The sequence below is a fragment of the Cricetulus griseus genome, chromosome 5, assembly GCF_003668045.3.
Source record: "Cricetulus griseus strain 17A/GY chromosome 5, alternate assembly CriGri-PICRH-1.0, whole genome shotgun sequence".
In the NCBI taxonomy this organism is placed as follows: domain Eukaryota; kingdom Metazoa; phylum Chordata; class Mammalia; order Rodentia; family Cricetidae; genus Cricetulus; species Cricetulus griseus.
Window position 1 is genome coordinate 120,568,164 of NC_048598.1, and position 18,048 is coordinate 120,586,211.

The 18,048-nt window shown below is 48.9% G+C and overlaps 1 protein-coding gene across 4 annotated transcripts in view; it reads right to left on the bottom strand.

Annotated features, from left to right (window-relative positions):
* Nucleotides 1-1,028: 1,028 nt before the first annotated feature.
* Nucleotides 1,029-18,048, bottom strand: part of Rgs6 (regulator of G protein signaling 6) — a 499,978-nt gene continuing 482,958 nt past the window's right edge. For all 4 annotated transcript variants that reach the window (XM_035445272.1, XM_035445267.1, XM_035445269.1 and 1 more), the window contains 2 exons: nucleotides 9,628-9,694; nucleotides 1,029-1,192 (listed from right to left, as the gene is read on the bottom strand). In XM_035445272.1, the coding sequence (XP_035301163.1) occupies nucleotides 1,029-1,192; nucleotides 9,628-9,694 (231 nt within the window). The remainder of the gene's footprint in view (nucleotides 1,193-9,627; nucleotides 9,695-18,048) is intronic.

Consider the following 18,048-nt stretch of genomic DNA (forward strand, 5'->3'; position numbering starts at 1 on the left):
GGGCATGAGTTCACAGTCAGGTTGGCAAACGGTCATTCTGACACATAGGAAGAACACAGATCTTTTGCAGGTTCTTGCATAGTTTGCTCCTTCCTAGATGATCAACTACTTTTAATAGGGTGCTTTGGCTGGGCCATCAGAATGAGGTTGAGAAGGGAATCCTGTGGCTCTGGTCTGGACCTGTCATTGAATATTGTGTTTTAGCTTCAGGAATAACTGAGCCTTAACCCACTAAGAGTCTGGCCAACCCTGGTGCCATCCCTGCAATCCATCCACCTCCAGGAACTTGGGCTACCAGTGGGGAGAAGCCCAATGGCCCCTGAGTGCATGGCCATGTTTATTTCGAGTAAAACATGAGGGAACAAACCAAGGTGCAAGGGGGAAAATGTCATTAGACAAGAAGAGATAATATTTTTAAAAGATTGTCACCAGAACCTTCGGTGGCTCAACAGCACACTCTGTCATCTGCACTTGTGCCTCTTTAAGCTCTGGGTCCGTGGACATTTGATGGCACCTGAGGGTGGCCACCATACCCACAGAGACTTCTTTAAAATTTGGCCTCAGAAAGGGTGGAAAGAACTTGAAGTGCCATTAGTGATGAAGATGTGACATTTTTGACATTTTATGTGAAAGCAGTGTCTGTCGTCCGTCCACTCTACCTGGGTGACTACCAGTGCGGGGGAGGCAGGCGAGCACTGTGAGTGCATCACAGAGAGTAAGGAGGTGATGCATAATACTATTTGCCCGGGTCCACTCAGCCCTCTGAAGTTTGCTGGAAGGCATGATTCCCCAGACGACTGGACAGGCAAGGTTAACATCTCAAGTGATAGTCAGACAGGAACCCCATGGAACATTCTCTGACCAAGTTAGAAATGGGCCCTTGGAGAGAATAAGCATTGGTGCAAGACTGTGCAAGAGAGAGGCTATCAACAGGGGCCTCTCTCCAGCTGGCTCAGCACAGCTAGACTCTTTCTCTCTGGTCTCCTCATACACCCACTGCATCTCCCCACCATTGCTCTCCGTGGCCCTCACTCTTTCTCCTTCACAGTGACCAAATCTCCCCTCAAGGAAGCTCTGTCCGTGGATGTGGAGCGCCGCCTGCCCGGGTGCTCTGAGGGCCCAGGCCCTGGAGTGGGGGCGGTCAGGAGGACTGCATCAGGCCCGTGAGGCGCTTGCCCGCCAGCGACTTTCCCTGCAGAGAGAGCCAACAGAGAGCACAACACAGGTGTGCAGACACACAGAGGGACAGAGACAGGGAGCCAAACAGGTGGATTAGTTGTTGTAGAAGTTACTCTGGCCAAACGATCAACCATCCAACCCAGCTGACCATGTTAAGAGGGGACCTCTAGAGAAGGAAGCCCCAGCTAAGGACAACTGAAAACACAGGACCTGGGGCCGGTTAAGGGAGTGAATGTATATGGCTAGCACTCTAGCAGGAGTATGGAAGTTTTACTTACCAAAGCCTAGGCATTAAAGCCCTCAGATCCTTTAATGCCTGTGGGCTGCCCTTGAACTTGATTTTACTCTAGTGTGGAAGGAAAAGGTATACTGGGGAAGTCTGAGGTCAGGAATGGTGGGTTGACATAAATAGATGGTGACTACAGATCTGCATGATTTGAAATTAGTCATGGGAATTCTGAAAACTGTGAAACCTACTTGAAATGAAGGCTTGGCATAGGGTTTGGGGGACTTTTGGCTCTAGGTGCTGGGACTATAAACATGACTGGGAACTTCAGTGTTCTCTGGAGCAACCGGAGGTGGCAGGATGGTGCACTCTTGCCCTGTCTGAGTTCTTGATTCCCCATGGTAGTACCCAGTAGCCAAGTGTGATGACTTCAAACCAGGAGGTCTATGATCTCTTAAATCCTATGTGGCTTTTCTCAGAATCAAAGAATAAAAGGACCACGAGGCCTGGTACATGAGGCACAGAGGTCCTGGGGCATGTTCTGTTGGGGTGGTTGAGGAACCTATGATCTGGAAGGGAATTCAGCACTGGACAGCCTGAGGAGGTATATGGATGAATGAGGCTTGATCACTCTGCTTATTTCCCTAAACATGGTTTCTACTTGTTCCCCATGCACCCTTTTTAGAAAATCATATTACTAGACAGGGGTCTCGGGGAAGAGTGTGGCTGTACCCAAGCAGATTGCTCACCATGTCTGGGAAAACATTCAAAGCCTGTCCTGCTGTTGACAGTGGGTCAGTGACACCATCACCATCTGCAGAGGGCAGCAGATGATCCCCCATCAGCAAGGACTTTGGCAATGCGAGTGCATGGGTCAGCCATTCCTCGTGCTCATTTCCAAGTGGGTGTGAGGGCTCATTTTGTTTACTGGGCTTGACTGTGTGTAAGCTGGATGTAATTAAAAAAAATTGATCTGGTTGGTGAAGCCTAGTAGGGCACTCAATAAACCTGCTGATTGATGAATTGATGGAAAATGGGCAGGTCTAATAAATGAACAAGAGCTTGCTTGGAGCTGGCAGGATCCAGGGCTGTGTATCATCTGGCTTAGATCTCTATTGAGGGATGAACACAGTCAACCTAGCTGGGACTGCTGATGGCATGGATGGAGGCTTGTCCAGAAATGGAATTGCCCCCAGGAACTGTCAGAAAACTGTATCTAAACTCTAATTTTTCTTTTTCCTTCCCTTCATTTCTCCCCTATCTTAAAGAAAAATCTCTCTCTCTTTCTCTGTCTCTCTCTTTCTTCCCCATTGACAACATTATCTCAGTTGTTGAATGCACTAAACTCAGCCTGCAGCAGGCTATGTTTGTAATAGGCTAAAAATTTTTCAGTCAGATTTTAAAAATCTTTGAGGGTGCCTGTGCCTGTGTCTGTGTGTGTGCGTGCATGCGTGCGTGCGTGTGTGTGTGTGTGTGTGTGTGTGTGTGTGTGTGTGTATGTGTGTGTATGTATGTATGTAGGTATATGTGGAGGTCAGATGACAACCTCAGGTGTCATTTCTGAAGAAGCATTTGTCCACCTTGGTTTTTGAGACATGGTTTCTTATTGGCCTAGGGCTCCCCTGAGTAGCCTAGGCTGGCTGGCCAGGGAGCCATTGGGATCTGCCTGTGTCTATCCCTGGTGCTGGGATTATACCAGTATCCAGCTTTTTATGTAGGTACTGGGTATCAAACTCATGTCCTTATGCTTATGCGGCAAGCATGTTATGTACCTAGCTGCCTAGCTATCTCTTCAGCCCATCCTTTGTCAGTCTGAGAATCACTAAAAGGACAGCCAGTCCTTTTACAACAGGGACAGCACAACAATGCCCTTAGAAGACAGACACTAGCTTCTAATGCCTCCATATCAGGCTAGCTCTCACTCTCCAAGGTGTCCTTTCTCACATGGACCAGGGAACACTTGTTATTCTGTTGATTCATTTAGGAATGTGCCTTCTAGGTGTAGGCATAAAGGCAAGAGTCGTGGGAAAATGTAAGTCTAAGGGCCTTCTGGGATGACAATATTACTTCCTATCACCTGTGTTCACCCCTACTCACATGAAAGGAGTGGCCTATTGTTCCAGGAACCACACATTTAATCTGGCTTTTTCTTCTCTTTCTACCCTTTCTCTATCAGGGCCCCAAATTAAACATTGTATACTTAGATATCTGTGTCTGAGTTGCTATACATGACACTGGGGATCCAGTTTCATTAGTGCATGTGAAAAAAAATCACTAAATCTGAATAAAAATGTAGCCAGTGTGTGTGTGTGTTTGTGTGTGTGTGTGTGTGTGTGTGTGTGTGTGTGTGTGTGTGTGTGTGTGTGAACAGCTCAAAGAAGGTAAGGTTTACCAGTTGCCCAAAAGCTCATTATAGTTCCATCTTCATTATTGAGGTCATTTTGGCTGCAGAGGCACTGTAGGTTGAGGCAGACTAGAGATTTTTTTCCTGAAGGATTGTTCTGAGTGATTTTAGCCCTGAGGCACCCCCACCCCTCACCTTTCCCAGATCTACAGAAAGGGCCTGGCTGGATTTGGAGGCGATAATTAATCTCTTCCTGCCAAAACTCAGCCTCATAGCTCTGACTCCAAGGACCTGTGGCCAGCCTGCAAATGATGTCCCCATCTTTTCTCTCCCCTTCTCCCATTTCTGGGGACTTCAGGGATGAAGCAGGTAGATAACCAGCCTGGGATCAGTACCAGTCTCTCAGCATCCAGGTGGTGGTGTGTGGCCTTTGGTCCTTTTCTTACTGCTGAGCTCACACATTTACCAAATGCCAGCTCTGATGCTAAAGATGGAGGTCAGGAGGGTCCGCTTGGGAGATGGCTTGGAAAGCACTCTGCTTGGCTGAGATGGTCTAGTTACAATCCACCTGCCACACCATCACCCGAGTGAGCGAGGCTGGGTTATTGGTTGCAAGGAAGTTAATCACACAGGAGCAGGCAGGGCTGGATGCCTGACCAGAGGCTCTGGGGAAGAAATTGTGAGATTCCCCCTGGCTCAGCAGCAGCCTGCCTTCTGAAGAGCAGCGATTCCTGTGGTGTTCAGGGATCAAAGTGAAATCCTAGCCGTGAATCTGTCTGTGTTCTGAGGTGAGCTGCCCCAGAGGCTATACCCAGTGGGTTTGCAGGCTGCTTCAGGCACCTGCTCTACCCAGAGACAGGAGAGTCTTCTGTACCCCGTAGGGCTCTCTCATCCCTCTATTTTTCTCCCATCCCTGACTCCAGCTTAGATGATTCTGAACAAAGGGAAGTGGTCATTTTGCCCATGCCTGGTACTCATAGAGTTACAGTGGCAGCAGTGTTTGGGGAGTGTGAGTGTGTGGTGTTCTTCAGTACCGGTCAGTTGGGATTGGACTATGGTGCCAGCTCAGCCTGAGGCCTTGGGGTAGCTGGGTGAAGCAGCAGAGGGTGGTTGAAAATGCTATTAGCAGGCAGCCTTTGTCCAAATGAGGAAAACGTACAGTGATTAAGAACTGAACTGCGGAAGGTACATTCCACAGACGCCAGAGCTTTGCACACAGACAAAGCACCTTTCCCCTTCCACATACTCGGCCAAGTGCAGCCCAGGAGAACTTGGGATGCTTCAGTTTCCTGGATCAGGGACTTGATGCTTGGTTCACAAACACTTGCACATTCAGCTCCCCCCTCCCGCCCCCCAACAGATGATTTCAGCTCTGTGGCCCTTGAGATGGCTAGAAGCCTGGAAGAAGGTGTTTCGGGATCCTTTGTTTCTGAAAGAAAATGCACAAAAGGCATAGCTCCCTTTTGTGCAGTGCTAGAGGAAAGACCAACATGCTGCTGGAGGGCATGCCGAGGCTCCGGGCATCACACTTCTAGATAGTAACCAGCAAAGCATGCATGGCCCGTGACCAAGAACTTTTGTCACTTACTTACCTGGGAGACAGAGGCTGAGAGGAGAACTGTGGCTCAGAGGGAATCTGGGGGTGGGTGTCACAGGCCATGCTGGGGGCAGCAGGGCCAATCACTAGGGTCTCAGGGTGGGGGGGTCACCTTTTTTAATATAATGGAATATGGACATTTGAGCTGATAGGATTCTCTGGCTGATATAACTAAAGTTAGACGTCTGCAGTATTTATCAAACAAAACCTAGGCTCCAGCAGGGTTTGTCTGCCCCGGGACAGAGAAGTGGCATTGGTGGGGAAGGAACATAAGGGACTTTGTAGGATGGTGGGGTGTAGGCTACAGGGGAGTATAGTTTGTCAAAATCATTGAACCCTATATTTCAGATCTGCATTTTACCACATATAATCATAATTCAAGGGAGAAACCACAAGAAATAAGATTAGGGAGGGAAAAAATCCCAGCTGTCTCGCCACCGAGTTTCTACTCCTTTTTCTTTGTTAGTTGCTGGGTCCATCTTTGCCATTCTAGAAACTAAATGCTCCCCTCCTCCCACCTGGGAGAAACTCAGATCCCTCTGGGTAGGACTAATTTGAGGCGCTCTTTCTAGCTTCCACTGATCCCAACTGAACCGCTTGGTGTGACACACAGGCACTTTTCATCCTTGCTAATGAAACTCGGTGTTCTGCCGAATTGGGCACACCAACTCAGAGATGGGCTGTCCTTTCAAGGAGTGTGAAGGTCATCTATGAGTTGATGGTGCATGCATCCAGAATGACAGGCTCAGTGGATGGTGGTGGGGTGGACCAAGGAGAGCAGCCAGAAAGCCATGAGTCAGGTTCAAAGGCTAGGGTTCCTGGTGAGGGCTTAGTTGGGAGTGAAGCAGAGGGTCTAACTTCATCAGTCTTTCCCTGGGGATCAGAACTCCTGGTGCTTTCCTTGCACTGAGTAAGGAAAGAGGAATGATTTGGATAGAAAGTTTGAGGAATCCCATGACATCTCCTTTCCCAGTGATGTTTGAAAAAGAAGACGGAGAAGGCTACTTCTTGGGATGGTTCAGGTGTCTGAGAAACTCTGGCAGGGGATGGTAGAAGATCCTGTCCTTAGAAGAATTTCAAAGCATCTTCAGTTCCCCATCTTTTCTTAGCCTGCCCTCGACTATGTAAGGGGGGGCCGAGGAAATAGAAAATACAGGCAATGGGACATGCTAAGGACCACTCGGACTACATCCACAATGGGCCAGACAGCAGCCTGGAAGAAGAGGGCATTTCTGGGCTGTTCCACCGGCCACAGGGAATAGGGTAGGAACCCCACAGCAAGATTCTTGGGGGCTGATTCCTCCAAGGTTCCCACTGAGCTTTCTGATCCTTCTCAGGGGGCTGAAGGATTTTGATTTGTACTAAAATATTCTTTCTATTTTCTATATAGGAAAAACCTACAGGTGTAGATGAAACTCAAACTAGTAACAAAAACTTATAGCTGAAAAGTAGTATATATTTAGGCAGAGCTGAACCTGAATCTGCTTTATAAAGTAAAAAACAACCAGAATAAAAACCATGAAAACAGTTCCTCATGCCACATGTGTTAGCATAAACAGGTGGGTGCCGGTGGGTGCGTTGTTAGGGAAGGGACCAGGGAATCTGTTCAGCAGTCACATCATTTGAACACTGGTGCCGTTTTCAGGTCAAGATCCCTCACTCCAACACCTACAGGCCATTTCCCTCTATTTTTGTTTGCAACTTGAGTTTAGGAAAGATGAGCTAACCTAGCTGGATGAATGCAAATGGGCCAACCTACCTGTTGACCTCCCAGGGCCTCTCTCTGAATTTCCAATTCTCCACCCATTAGGTGGCATCTCCAGCTCATGTACCTCTCTTTGCAAAGCACACTTTTCTAATTGCCCAGGCCTTGGTGGAGGCAGGGTGGAGCTGGGTCACTAGGGACCCAGGTTATCAGACAGTTAACAGCAGCTGCCCCTGATGGTGAAACTTCTGCCATCTAGATACTTGATAGACACTTGGACAAATGCCCACAGCATCCTTGCTGGTTAGGAATTCTTTATCATCATGGAATGTATGAGGAAAAGGATTCCAGTAGAGCTAGAGTGATTTGCCTGAGAGCAGATAGCCACACAGTGGCAGAGCCAAGGTGATGGGCCTCAAGAACCACCCATCTACTTGGCACATGACCATGACTCTCAAGGGAAGAGGCAGATGGGAACACCCAGGCACCAGGCACTCCTCCATACTCATACTGCACCAGCTTTCTGGGCAGTACAGGGTGTTCTTCCTTGAATATCCTTGAGCCCATTTCAAATACTTTCGGCTATGCTCAGGGCTTCTCCTTTCTGTTTTTGGGAGTTCTGTGACAGGGGAAGCATACCTAGTTGGCTGGCAAGCCTGGAAAAAGGTACCTTTGCCTACTGCACTGAGCCGGGGTGCAACTGGGCGTGGCTTGGTGCTACAGATTTGCAGCAGTGGAACCTGAACACACCAGCTGAAGCCTTTATTGTGTTCATGACTGTGTGTTACTAGTGCCTTTGAACTCTCCTGGAGTGACCTCAAGGACAGAAAAGCAGATGTGACATTGGCTTTTATAAGATAGATAAGGCAGAGTGGACTTAACTCCTATTAGAAATGACTCCATTTCAAGTCATAGACCAAGTGCCCTATTTGGGTTATCCCAGAGAGTGTAGGGAACCCTATTCGGATGGTGTCCATGGACCCTGGCTCCTGCCTGTCATGGAAATCATTACTTAGGATATCATTGCAGGCTAATCTTTGCTGGTACATTTGGGTGAGCTGTGGGAGACCTTCTTCCATTTCTCTCTGACTGCACAGAGTCTAATTTGGAACCAGGCAGGAGAGATGAGTGCGCAACAGCTGAGCCCTGGATTGGTGGCAAAATGCCCTGACATGGACTCTCCGGCTTCCTTTCCAAGTCGTACATTTCCACCTCCCCTGCAGCTCCATCTCCTCTGCAGTGGAAAGCCCCCCACCCCCACCCAAGACCATAGGGCCTTCGGTCTCTATTTCTTGTCGCTCCAGTGGAGCAACCTGCCCTTCCCACTCTTAGCTTGCAGGAACTTCTTGGTGGTCTCGGGAAGGGAGGGGGCATTTTGCTTGCAAAACCCTCCAGTAGCATACCTGCCTGGGGCCTGCACAATGTCTGCCTCATGCTTTTCTTCTCCTCCCCCACTAAATGTACACGGAGATCTAAGCTCTGGTTTACTCCAAATTAGGAAAAGGCCAAAGACTCAAGAAAACAGGGAGATGACTATGTTGCCATTGGCAACAACTGGATGCTCCTGTTTTTCCAACAGGGAAGTTCAAGTAACCCTGGGCTATGACCACAGGGTGCATGCAGCTAAAACTCAGTAATTTGATATTATGGACAAGCCAGCAGAAGAAGTCGCTTGCTTGGCAGTATGAGATTCTCCTGGGAAACTGTGAAAACTTCAATGCCATTTACCCAAAGGCACTTATCTCCTGCAAACACACACACACTGGCTGGTGTCCCTAACTACGGTAGCTGCTAAGGCAGAGCCCAGGAGTCAGGGAGACGATTTCCTGATTTACCCTTTGCCTTCTGTCAACCCAAAGCAGAATGCTCCATGAATGCCCACGACTACTTGGAGACACATGAAAAGAAGGCAGTTCATCCCCCTTCCCTCTCTACCACCTTGACAGCAATCCAGCATTTTATGAAATAGGCACCTGGGCATTCTTAATCTGGGAAAGGGATAAGCTAAGCAGCACTCTCAAGCGTCGTCTGGATAGGACCTTGGGCCATTGAAATTCCTAGCTTCAGAGAACCTTCCCACTTCTCTTTCCCTACAGGCTCTTTTCTCATATAGGAGTATGGGAGGTTTGGGCTTTCCTGAGGATTCAGTCCCGGGATTGCAAAGGAAGGGTTCTGAAAGCCTTATTTGGAAGAGGAAACCCCAGGTCACTGCAATTGGATTTGAAAACACCCATGAAGTTGTTAGGAAGTGGGTACCCTGAGACATGAACTATAGGACCCCTACCTAGGATGGTATTTATGCATTGCCTCCAGGACAAAGGACTCATGTTGGCATCATCTCTGGAATACTCAACCCCCTTGTTTCTTAGGAAGAAAAAAAAAAACTATGGGTGTCAAAAACAGGGATACCAAGAAATGGGTGCCACTGACTGTCCGTGGGACCAATGTGTGAGGATAGGAGCTGTGAGCAGAGCCAAGGCCACAGACAGACAGATTATCTCTGCTGGACTGAAGAACACTGTCTATGCAGAAGGATCCCCAAGGTTAGAGAGTGTACAGACACTGGGATCACTCACCCACAGCTGGAAGGAAGCCACCTCGGGGGTGAAACGCGGCGGCCATTCTGACTCTGCGCCAGCAGCACTAGGCAATTGTGTTTGGGGGAAGGGAAGTGAAGAATAACTCATCCAGCTGAAACCGTGAAGACCTGTGGCTTTAGAGGAGCCCCTGCCCAGATGCGCATACAGCCAGGACAGCCATGCAGTCCACACACAAGGCACATGCAGGCCTGCAGCATATGGTAGCACATGAACCATACACTGAACACCTAGGTGTGTAGCAAATAGGTAGTACATGCACCTGTGTACACTCCTGTTCACATGTATATACAGCCATGTACACACGTGTGCATGTCCACCAGGCAGGCGTTCACGTAAGCGTCTCATGCAAGATACATAAGCAGCTGTGAGGTTAATGGGTAGAGATTTTTGTATCAGCTCCAGACTGTGCCAACCTTTGACAACACTGCAAACTTGAAGCCTTTGCCTTTAGACACATATAAAACAAAGCAAAACCAAAAAACCAAAATCTCAGGAAAATCCATCTGTGTCACCCCTGTTTCTACCAATGCTACAAGCAGCAGGAGCTGGCACCCCAGGCACCTGGTTTCCTGCCACTTGCTTCTGAGTCTCCTAACAGCCTTGCTGTATAATAAGTGCTTAAAAAATAGAAACCTCTGTTTATCTGGCAGATGGAGCAACTGGCCTTGGTGTGAGGTTGCATTGCTCAGGGTGGGTCCAGGCAGGCAAACAGCTGAGAGGTGAGTTGCCCTGGAAATGTGGCTGTGAAGGCTATGCTTGGAGAACTGGATTTTGCAGGCCTCTTGTGGTCAAAGCCATTCATCCCTGGTATGTGTCTGGAGAAAGGAGTTATCTTAAAGTCCTGGGCCTCTGTGGGAGTCCTGAGGCCAGGTCTTGGCAACACAGCATCAGTGTAACCATGGCCCCTTCCATCTGTTGGGTTGATGAGACTTATAGCTCTAAGGCTTCCTGGGAAGTCCTTAAAAGCCACAAGAAATAATAGGTCATGTGCCAGAGGCTGGCCCCTCGGGCACTATAGTCCCTCTCTATTCCCCAGGAAAGCAGATGAACCGAGTTAAGTTTAAAGCAGGCCAGTAATAATGGCTACCACACACTGTGTTGTTATCATGCCAGCCATTGTAGTAAACGCACCTTGCATATAGTGCTACTTACACCCCTCAACTATAAAATCAATACAGAGACACCTACCTCACAGAACACTGTTGCAAGTGACATAAGGTGGTAAGTGGAGAACTAAGGGTGCGTTTTATGATAAATAATACTAAATAGTTGTCAAATACGTAGGCTACAAACAGTGTGCTCTATGTAAAATTTATACTTCATCACTTACTATTCTCTCTCTTTCATAGAGGGAGAAACTGAGGCTTAGAGTATCTTCTCATGGTCATCTAATTCAGGGATAGCATTGGAGGAGAGCCAATGTCATCTCAAGCTATGCCCAGCATGATGTGTTTAACACCATGAGTTACCAGGAAATGGCAGCTGTCACTGTCATCTTCTCATTTAGTGCTGACCTCTGCTCTGTGAGGCAGGGTTTGTTATACCCCTCAGGTTCAGGAGTGACTTTTCCAGACTCCTACGTGAGCATCAGGTAGAGCGGGGGAGTGGGGAGTCATTTTGGCTGCTTGATTCTGACTCACTTCCTGTTCTGAATTCCTGTGAGCCCTAAAGGGACATGGCTCTCATGGGAAGAAACAAGCAGGTCATCTGTGATAGGGAGAGAATGCAGGTGGGGACATATAGCCAAGTTTTGACATTCAATCCTAGGTAGTTAGTGCAGCTTAGTCACAACCCAGCTCTATCCTCTAGTTAGGGGGACACAAGCAGAGTTAACTGGCTAGGGACAGTAGCAGGCTGAAAGGTTCTGAGAAGCCAGGTGAGAGGGGCCAGCCAGGGGCCACTCATGGCAAGACACACACCTCACCAGGCAGTAGTTTCTGGAGAACATGGTCATCTTGGAACCTGACACCAAACCTGGAAGAAGCTACTGAAAGGCAGGTCAGGGGCCCTGGTGGCTACCATCCAAGCCATATTCCTTGGTGGTCTTTCTTATGATGTCCTACAGACCTAGGAATTAGTCAAGAAAGCTATGATTGAGGACTAGCAAATGATGGGGTCTGAAGCCCTGTATCATTACCAAGGAAACCTCCATCCAGTATATGACCTCTGGTCATGATCACCCACATAGGATAAAGGTTGCCTCCTCTTCATATTCTTTATGGGTGTCCAGATAGTATCTATCACCCAGAACAAATTCTGCCTGCTACCTATGCTACAGACTACAGGGTTGTGTTTTTGGTTCTTTCTGGATAGTCTATGGGTTCAATAAAACATGAAGGGTCTATGAGCCTACTCTTTGTGGAAGAGATGAAGGTCAGAGGCATGTGGATGAGGCCAGGTGCCCCTGGATCCCTGAATCTCCCTGCTCCATACCTCCTAGGTCAAGGGCCTGCTGTTCCTGACAGGGATTTAAAGGAATGTCTGAGAACACAACTACCACCAACCCTGCCTGAGCTTTCTTCCGAGTTTAAAAAAAATTCTTGTTAAAACTTTGCTGACTTTACCAGGATCGCCATGTTTAATGAGAGGCCTCAACGAATTTGAAAGCAAAAGATGAAGAGAGGAAAAAAAGCCATGAGCTGTAATCACCATAATTACACAATCCCAGGATGAGTTGAAAGCAGCCCCTGGTGAAGCCTGAGAGAGGAGGGAGTGTCATCTGCAATTGGGTTGGTTCTTAGGACAGCTGAAAAGAATGTGACATGAAAGCCCTTCCTTCCCTTCCCCAGAGCTGGGTCTAAGATGGATTCCCTAGGCAGGACCTGGGAGGAGGGGTGTGCAGGGAGGGCAGTCTCTTTCTGGTCTGAAGCCCCTGGGGCATGTTAGGTTCTTGGTGTCAGCTTCTTCGCCTGGAATCTTCAGTGGTGTTGAGTAAAAGACAAATGGTCTTTTCTGTTTTCAACAAAATACCCATCCAGATGGGAACTGTGACAAGCCATGCTTTTTCCAACCCAGGGCCACAGTGCTCTGTGCCCAGCCCCCGGTGCCAACGAGTGCCTGTGTCCTTCGCTGGTTGACCTCCTTTCAGGCATGCAGAGGAGACAGTCCTGTTGCCCAGGGGCTCAGCTGCAGCAGCAGCAGCAGCAAATGGTCAAGGTCAGGGAAGGGGAGAGCATGGGTGATGTGTGGAGGGCAGAGATTCTGCTTCTTGAATTTCCCTTGCTTTCTGTGTGGCATTGTTTACTTGTTATTTTTCCAAGGCAGACTCCTGGATCCCTCTCATCCAATCTCAGCAAACTCCCCCTTATAACCCAATCACCTTTCCCACAACCTGTAGACCACTGAATTAAACATGGTACGATCCCTTAAGAAATATTTAGTGCATCCCGGAATTTCAGATGGACGACATTATGGAATTGAGCACAGAAAGCTCTTCTGCACTGTTCTTGACCACTGAGTTTCTACATGCTGTCAGAATGTTCTCCAGTGCTGTAGTCCTCCCCATGACTTCTATCCACCTGTTCTACTTTACCCATTGGGACAATCTAGATGGGCCTGTTAATTCTGGGAAACAAAGATGATCATTAGGTTTGCTTGAGGCCAGACATCTTTATCTACTCTTGTCTCCCTTGTCATGACCATCACAGCCCAATTCTCTTCTCAATTTCTTCTGGCTTTCCAAAACCCTGGATGAGATACAGAGGTTTAGCATCAAGATACCTAGAGCAATACAAGGCAGGGAACACTCCACAAGGCAGGGAACACTCCTCTGGCCTTTGACCAGTCCCATTTCTATTATCACAACCTCAAGCTGGAAAAGACAACCACAGGGGGCTAGGAAGGTAGGCAGGAGTAGACATTAGTTTTAATCTTTGGGTTGAAATCTCACTAACAACAGGTTTTTGCTCTTTTAATCCCCCCCTGCCCCTCGTAGTAGGGATGCCGCTATTAGGGTCAGCTAGGAAAAGGAGAGCGTCCTGCCAAATGTTAGGCCAATGAGGCCTACTCTTGTTTGAGACTTTGCTGTTGTTGTGAGGGCCACAAGGACTTGGACATGAAGAGGGAGTGTGGAAGACCTGCTGCCGTTTGGGCCCTGTCTCATTTTCCCACACAATAGGGAGCTGCCTTGCGACCCCTCAGTCACCCTTCTCCCCTTGGCTTTATAAAAGACACCTCAGCACCTAAAGTCCCTGTGCTAAGCTTGCAGTGTCCCAGGCAGCCATTTACTTCTGAGCAACATCCTGTAGTTTTTTCCTACAATGTATACATTGTATGTGTGCCCTCCTTCTAGGACCCTGTGCAACAGGAGAAATTCACTAGCTGCTTTAGCAAAGGGAAGTACCTACTACCTTCACAGCAGCTCATTTAGGCAGGAGTGGGGTGTGGGGGTGGGGCTGCTAGCCGGCCAGTCCTATGATCTTAAGTTCTCCTACTTCTCTTGCAAGTTTCCAGTATGGACAATAGGTAGGGCCAAGTCTCCTTGACCTTGGTATAGGTAGCATTGTCCTCTTCCCAGGACCTGTAATCCTAGTAATGCCTGGAAGTGGCTCTCTCTACTCTGTCCTGATGGCAGGATGAGGCAGATCTGTTTCCTAAAGGGGCATACACAATCTCTTGAGTGGCCTGCCTTCTGCCGTGCAGGGTCTGGCTTGCCTTTACCCTCAAGTCTTCTCACTGGACAGATGGGAGCCCACGAGGTTCCTGTGTGGGCACACGGGGACAGGTGCCTGAGTCTGGCTGCACAGTGACAAGAAACAGGCTGAAGTCTCACACCACCAGCCACTGCTAAAGTGAGATCACCTTCCAGCAGGATGGCTTTCCTAAGTGGGGGTGGCCACGAGGCAATAAGACAGCAAAGGGCTCAGGTCACCTCCCAAAATAGATCCCTGCCTGGCACATACACATTGTCTGCCCCTAGCCTGCCTCACTGGGAGACTGGCAGGGAGATCTGGATCGAAATCAGTTGCTGTAAACACACAGCTGAGCCCTTCTGCCTCAGAGGACTGGGATTTTCAGTTGACTGCATGGCACACTGGGGTCTGAGAAAGGCAGGAATGGTAGTGTGGGGGTTGGGGGAGAGTAACCACTCCAGAAACTTGCTCATGCCAGTGTCCCCATGTTGAACCACCCACAAGAGTCTTTTCTGAACTGGCACTGGGTGGCCAAGGTATTTTGGGGGTGCCTTCAGCTGTCACACTGAATCATTGGTTGTAACAACCAGGGTTCTGGTAGCAGGGTCTGGGGACAACGGGTCACCACCAAATGACAATGAAACTCTGTATAAAGATAAAACAAAACAAACTCCTCCCTGTTCCCAGACCCTGATGTGGCAATCAGTTCATCAGGGTGTCTTCCCTGCCTTCCAGCGGCTGGGCTGGTTCAGCGGCTTTTATAGCCTATGAAAAACAGACTTCCTCACTTTCATTTTTATAACTACAAACTGTATGCTTTACCACACTTCCCATGGACCAAAATAGAGAGGACCTAGACTACAGGAGACTTTACCCACCACTGACTGTAATGGTGACATCATTGTCTCTCAGACCCCCTTACTCTTCTCTAAGAGGCCCAGGTTCCCCTGTTGAAGAACGGGCATCAGTGATGAGCCCCAGATGCTCATTCTTGCAGCACATGGTACCCAGATCCAGCAGCAGCAACACTGGGAGCCACTGTCCTGCCTAGCTGACATGGACAACCTGCACCTGACACTTGCCACTTGGCATCCTGACCAAAAGGAGGGACTGCTGAGCTGGCAAGGCAAGATGGCTCCACTCCCTGTTCCCTGTGACCTCTGCTGGCTCTCCAGCTACTCAATGCAGGAGTGAGCCCTGGGTTGTTGAAGGGACTGTCCTATATGACACTGTGGCTTCAGGCCTCCTGCTGGTGCCTGTCTGGGGTTTGTAAATACTTGTGACTCCACTCTACCCAGCACTTATCTCCCCACCTCCAAGGCTGGCAGACACGTCTGAATCAGGTAGCTAATGGGACAAAAAGGTAGCTCTTCTCTGACTCTCAGGAATGATTCACATGGCTCAGAAGTCCCAGTGTAGAGAGAGGAACACACCTGAAGAACATTCCCAGCTGGACAGAAAGAAACGCTAGCAATTAACCAGTCCAAGCTCATAGACTGGGAAGGTGGGGGAGGGGACAGTAGGTCTCAGAGAGGGCTAGTTATTTGCCCGGGATCCTACAGCTAGGCAGTAGCTCCTCTGCAGAGAGGAGTCCCAGGAGACATTGATGGTGCTCTGGGGAGGCAGACCTTCATTGGTCCCCACCCACATATTATGACAGCCATCCCTAACCAGGTATCCCTATGGTTACCTGGTTATCCCTATGGGTACCTAATATTAATGTATTAATGGAAGAGGCTGACTCTAATGTCTGGAACATAGTGGTTTCAAAAGAATCCGAGGACTGTTTGACATCAAAGGCAATCCTGTGTGAGAGGTTTCAGCCAGTCGTCTCTAGCTGGAGACCTGAAAAGGTTTTCTGACTGAGGTCCAGGCCTTCCGGGACTTTTGAAGACTCATTTCACCAAACCGTTCCTCAGGAAATGCTGAGGCAGAAGGAAGCGGCCTGGGAGAAGGAGATGTTGCTGCAGGGTCCACTACCCTGGTTCCCCAACCCTTTTTGAAAGCCCCAGCCTTGTACTTCAGGCCTGGAGCTGGAGTCACTTCCCTCAGAGCTGCCTGGAGCGGCTGTGAGCTGCTGAGTCCTGCATCCAGCAGGTTCTTTCTAGCTTTCTGTTTAGGAGGGAGGGGACAGGGGAATGACAGCTGGCTGGCTCCCTGGGCTTCATCTCCATCTGACTTCCTCCACTCCCACCCCACATTTCTTGGCAGGCAGGACAAAAAGAATGAAAAGCCCAAAGCAGAGATGCCACTGGTCATGTGCCAAGGAGCCCCCTGTTTCCAGCCCTCACTGCTGGAGTCTAAGGAATGCCCTGGCAAAGTCACCCCTCCACATTCCCCTAGGGGTTGGTAGAAACCCACTCCTCATGTCCTTCCTCTGTGGTCCCCTGGCCCTTCTTGGGAACCAGCTTTCTGTCTTTGCAGTCTATAACTAGAGTTGATGGAACTCTTAAGGGGCAGCTGGAGTTTTAATGGGAAAGGTAAAGGTGAGAGGCCACCAGCTACACTGGGACTGCCATTTCATCCTAAATGTCATCATACTTTGAGATATCTTCCTTGGTACTATGCACAAGGGATAGTGTACTTTTCTCCTCCTCAGCTCAGAGTTCACACCAGATGGCTTCAGCTGCCATCCAAAAGAGGAAATGACATCGCTGCTGCTCTTTGGCTAGGGCCTCTTTGCTTCCTCTCAGCCGCCCTGCTTCCCCAGAAGCCCCTGGTCCTCTGCCAGAGTCCTGCCCTGCAGAAGCATCAGCCTGCTGTCAGTCTATGGTCAGCTCTAAACTCAACATCAAAGAGAGATCAGGCCACCCATCCCCCCTCTCTTCCCACATGCTATCATCTCTCAACCACAAAACCAGAAGACAGTAGAGGCTGGCAGGCTAGTGGGCCCTGAGTAGTGGAAAGCGGTCCTTATTAGGAGATATCCTTCCCCTTCATGTTGAGTGACAGGCTTCTCACCAAAGACCCCAGAGAAGGTGACAGAAAATGCAGCCCACGAAGATGACTAGGTGTTTCCTAATGCTGATTTCAAACATTATAGCCACTGTAGAAAGGAAGTGGTTAGTGCGGAAGACTAGGGAAAGATGGGCTCTGGTTCACAAAAGGATCCTTGCCCCGATGATTGACCCAGCTGCTGACATCTTGGCAATGACTGTCATCTTGCATGATAGGGGACCCTGGCCAGCTGTGTTCCATGTGACATGGGATGAACCAAGTTTGTGATGATAGTTAGCCAAACAGCAGCGAAGGGTGTGTACTGTTCCTGCAGAGGACTTCAGTTCAGCCCCCAGTACTCACAACTGTCTATGACTCTGGATTCAAGGGATATGACCCCCTTATCTGGATTCCATGGGCACCAGACTCACATTCCCCCAATTAATAAAATAAAATTGAAAATGCAAAACAAAGATAGTCAACCATGCATTTTTAACTGGCCACTGAAACCTGGACTGATCCTCAGTTGATATATGATACATTAAAAGTGTTTGTAAAAGCTCCGGTACATTCTACTTAGGCAAGACCCATTTTTGTCTGGCTTGCATACATACCCCTTCCTCCTACCTTGGAGTGTGGGACTCTCATCTTCCTGCTACTCGCTCAGCACATGCGTCTGTCAGTAAGTCCCTAATACACTATATTCTGGGCAATCCTGGGTTTGTCTGTCTCTCAGCACCTTCCACCTTTGGTGTCTAGCTCTTATATTCTAGACTTTTCTAAAACAGGCCCCTTTGGCCTGAGCCCTTGTGTGAAAGCCCTCTGAGAA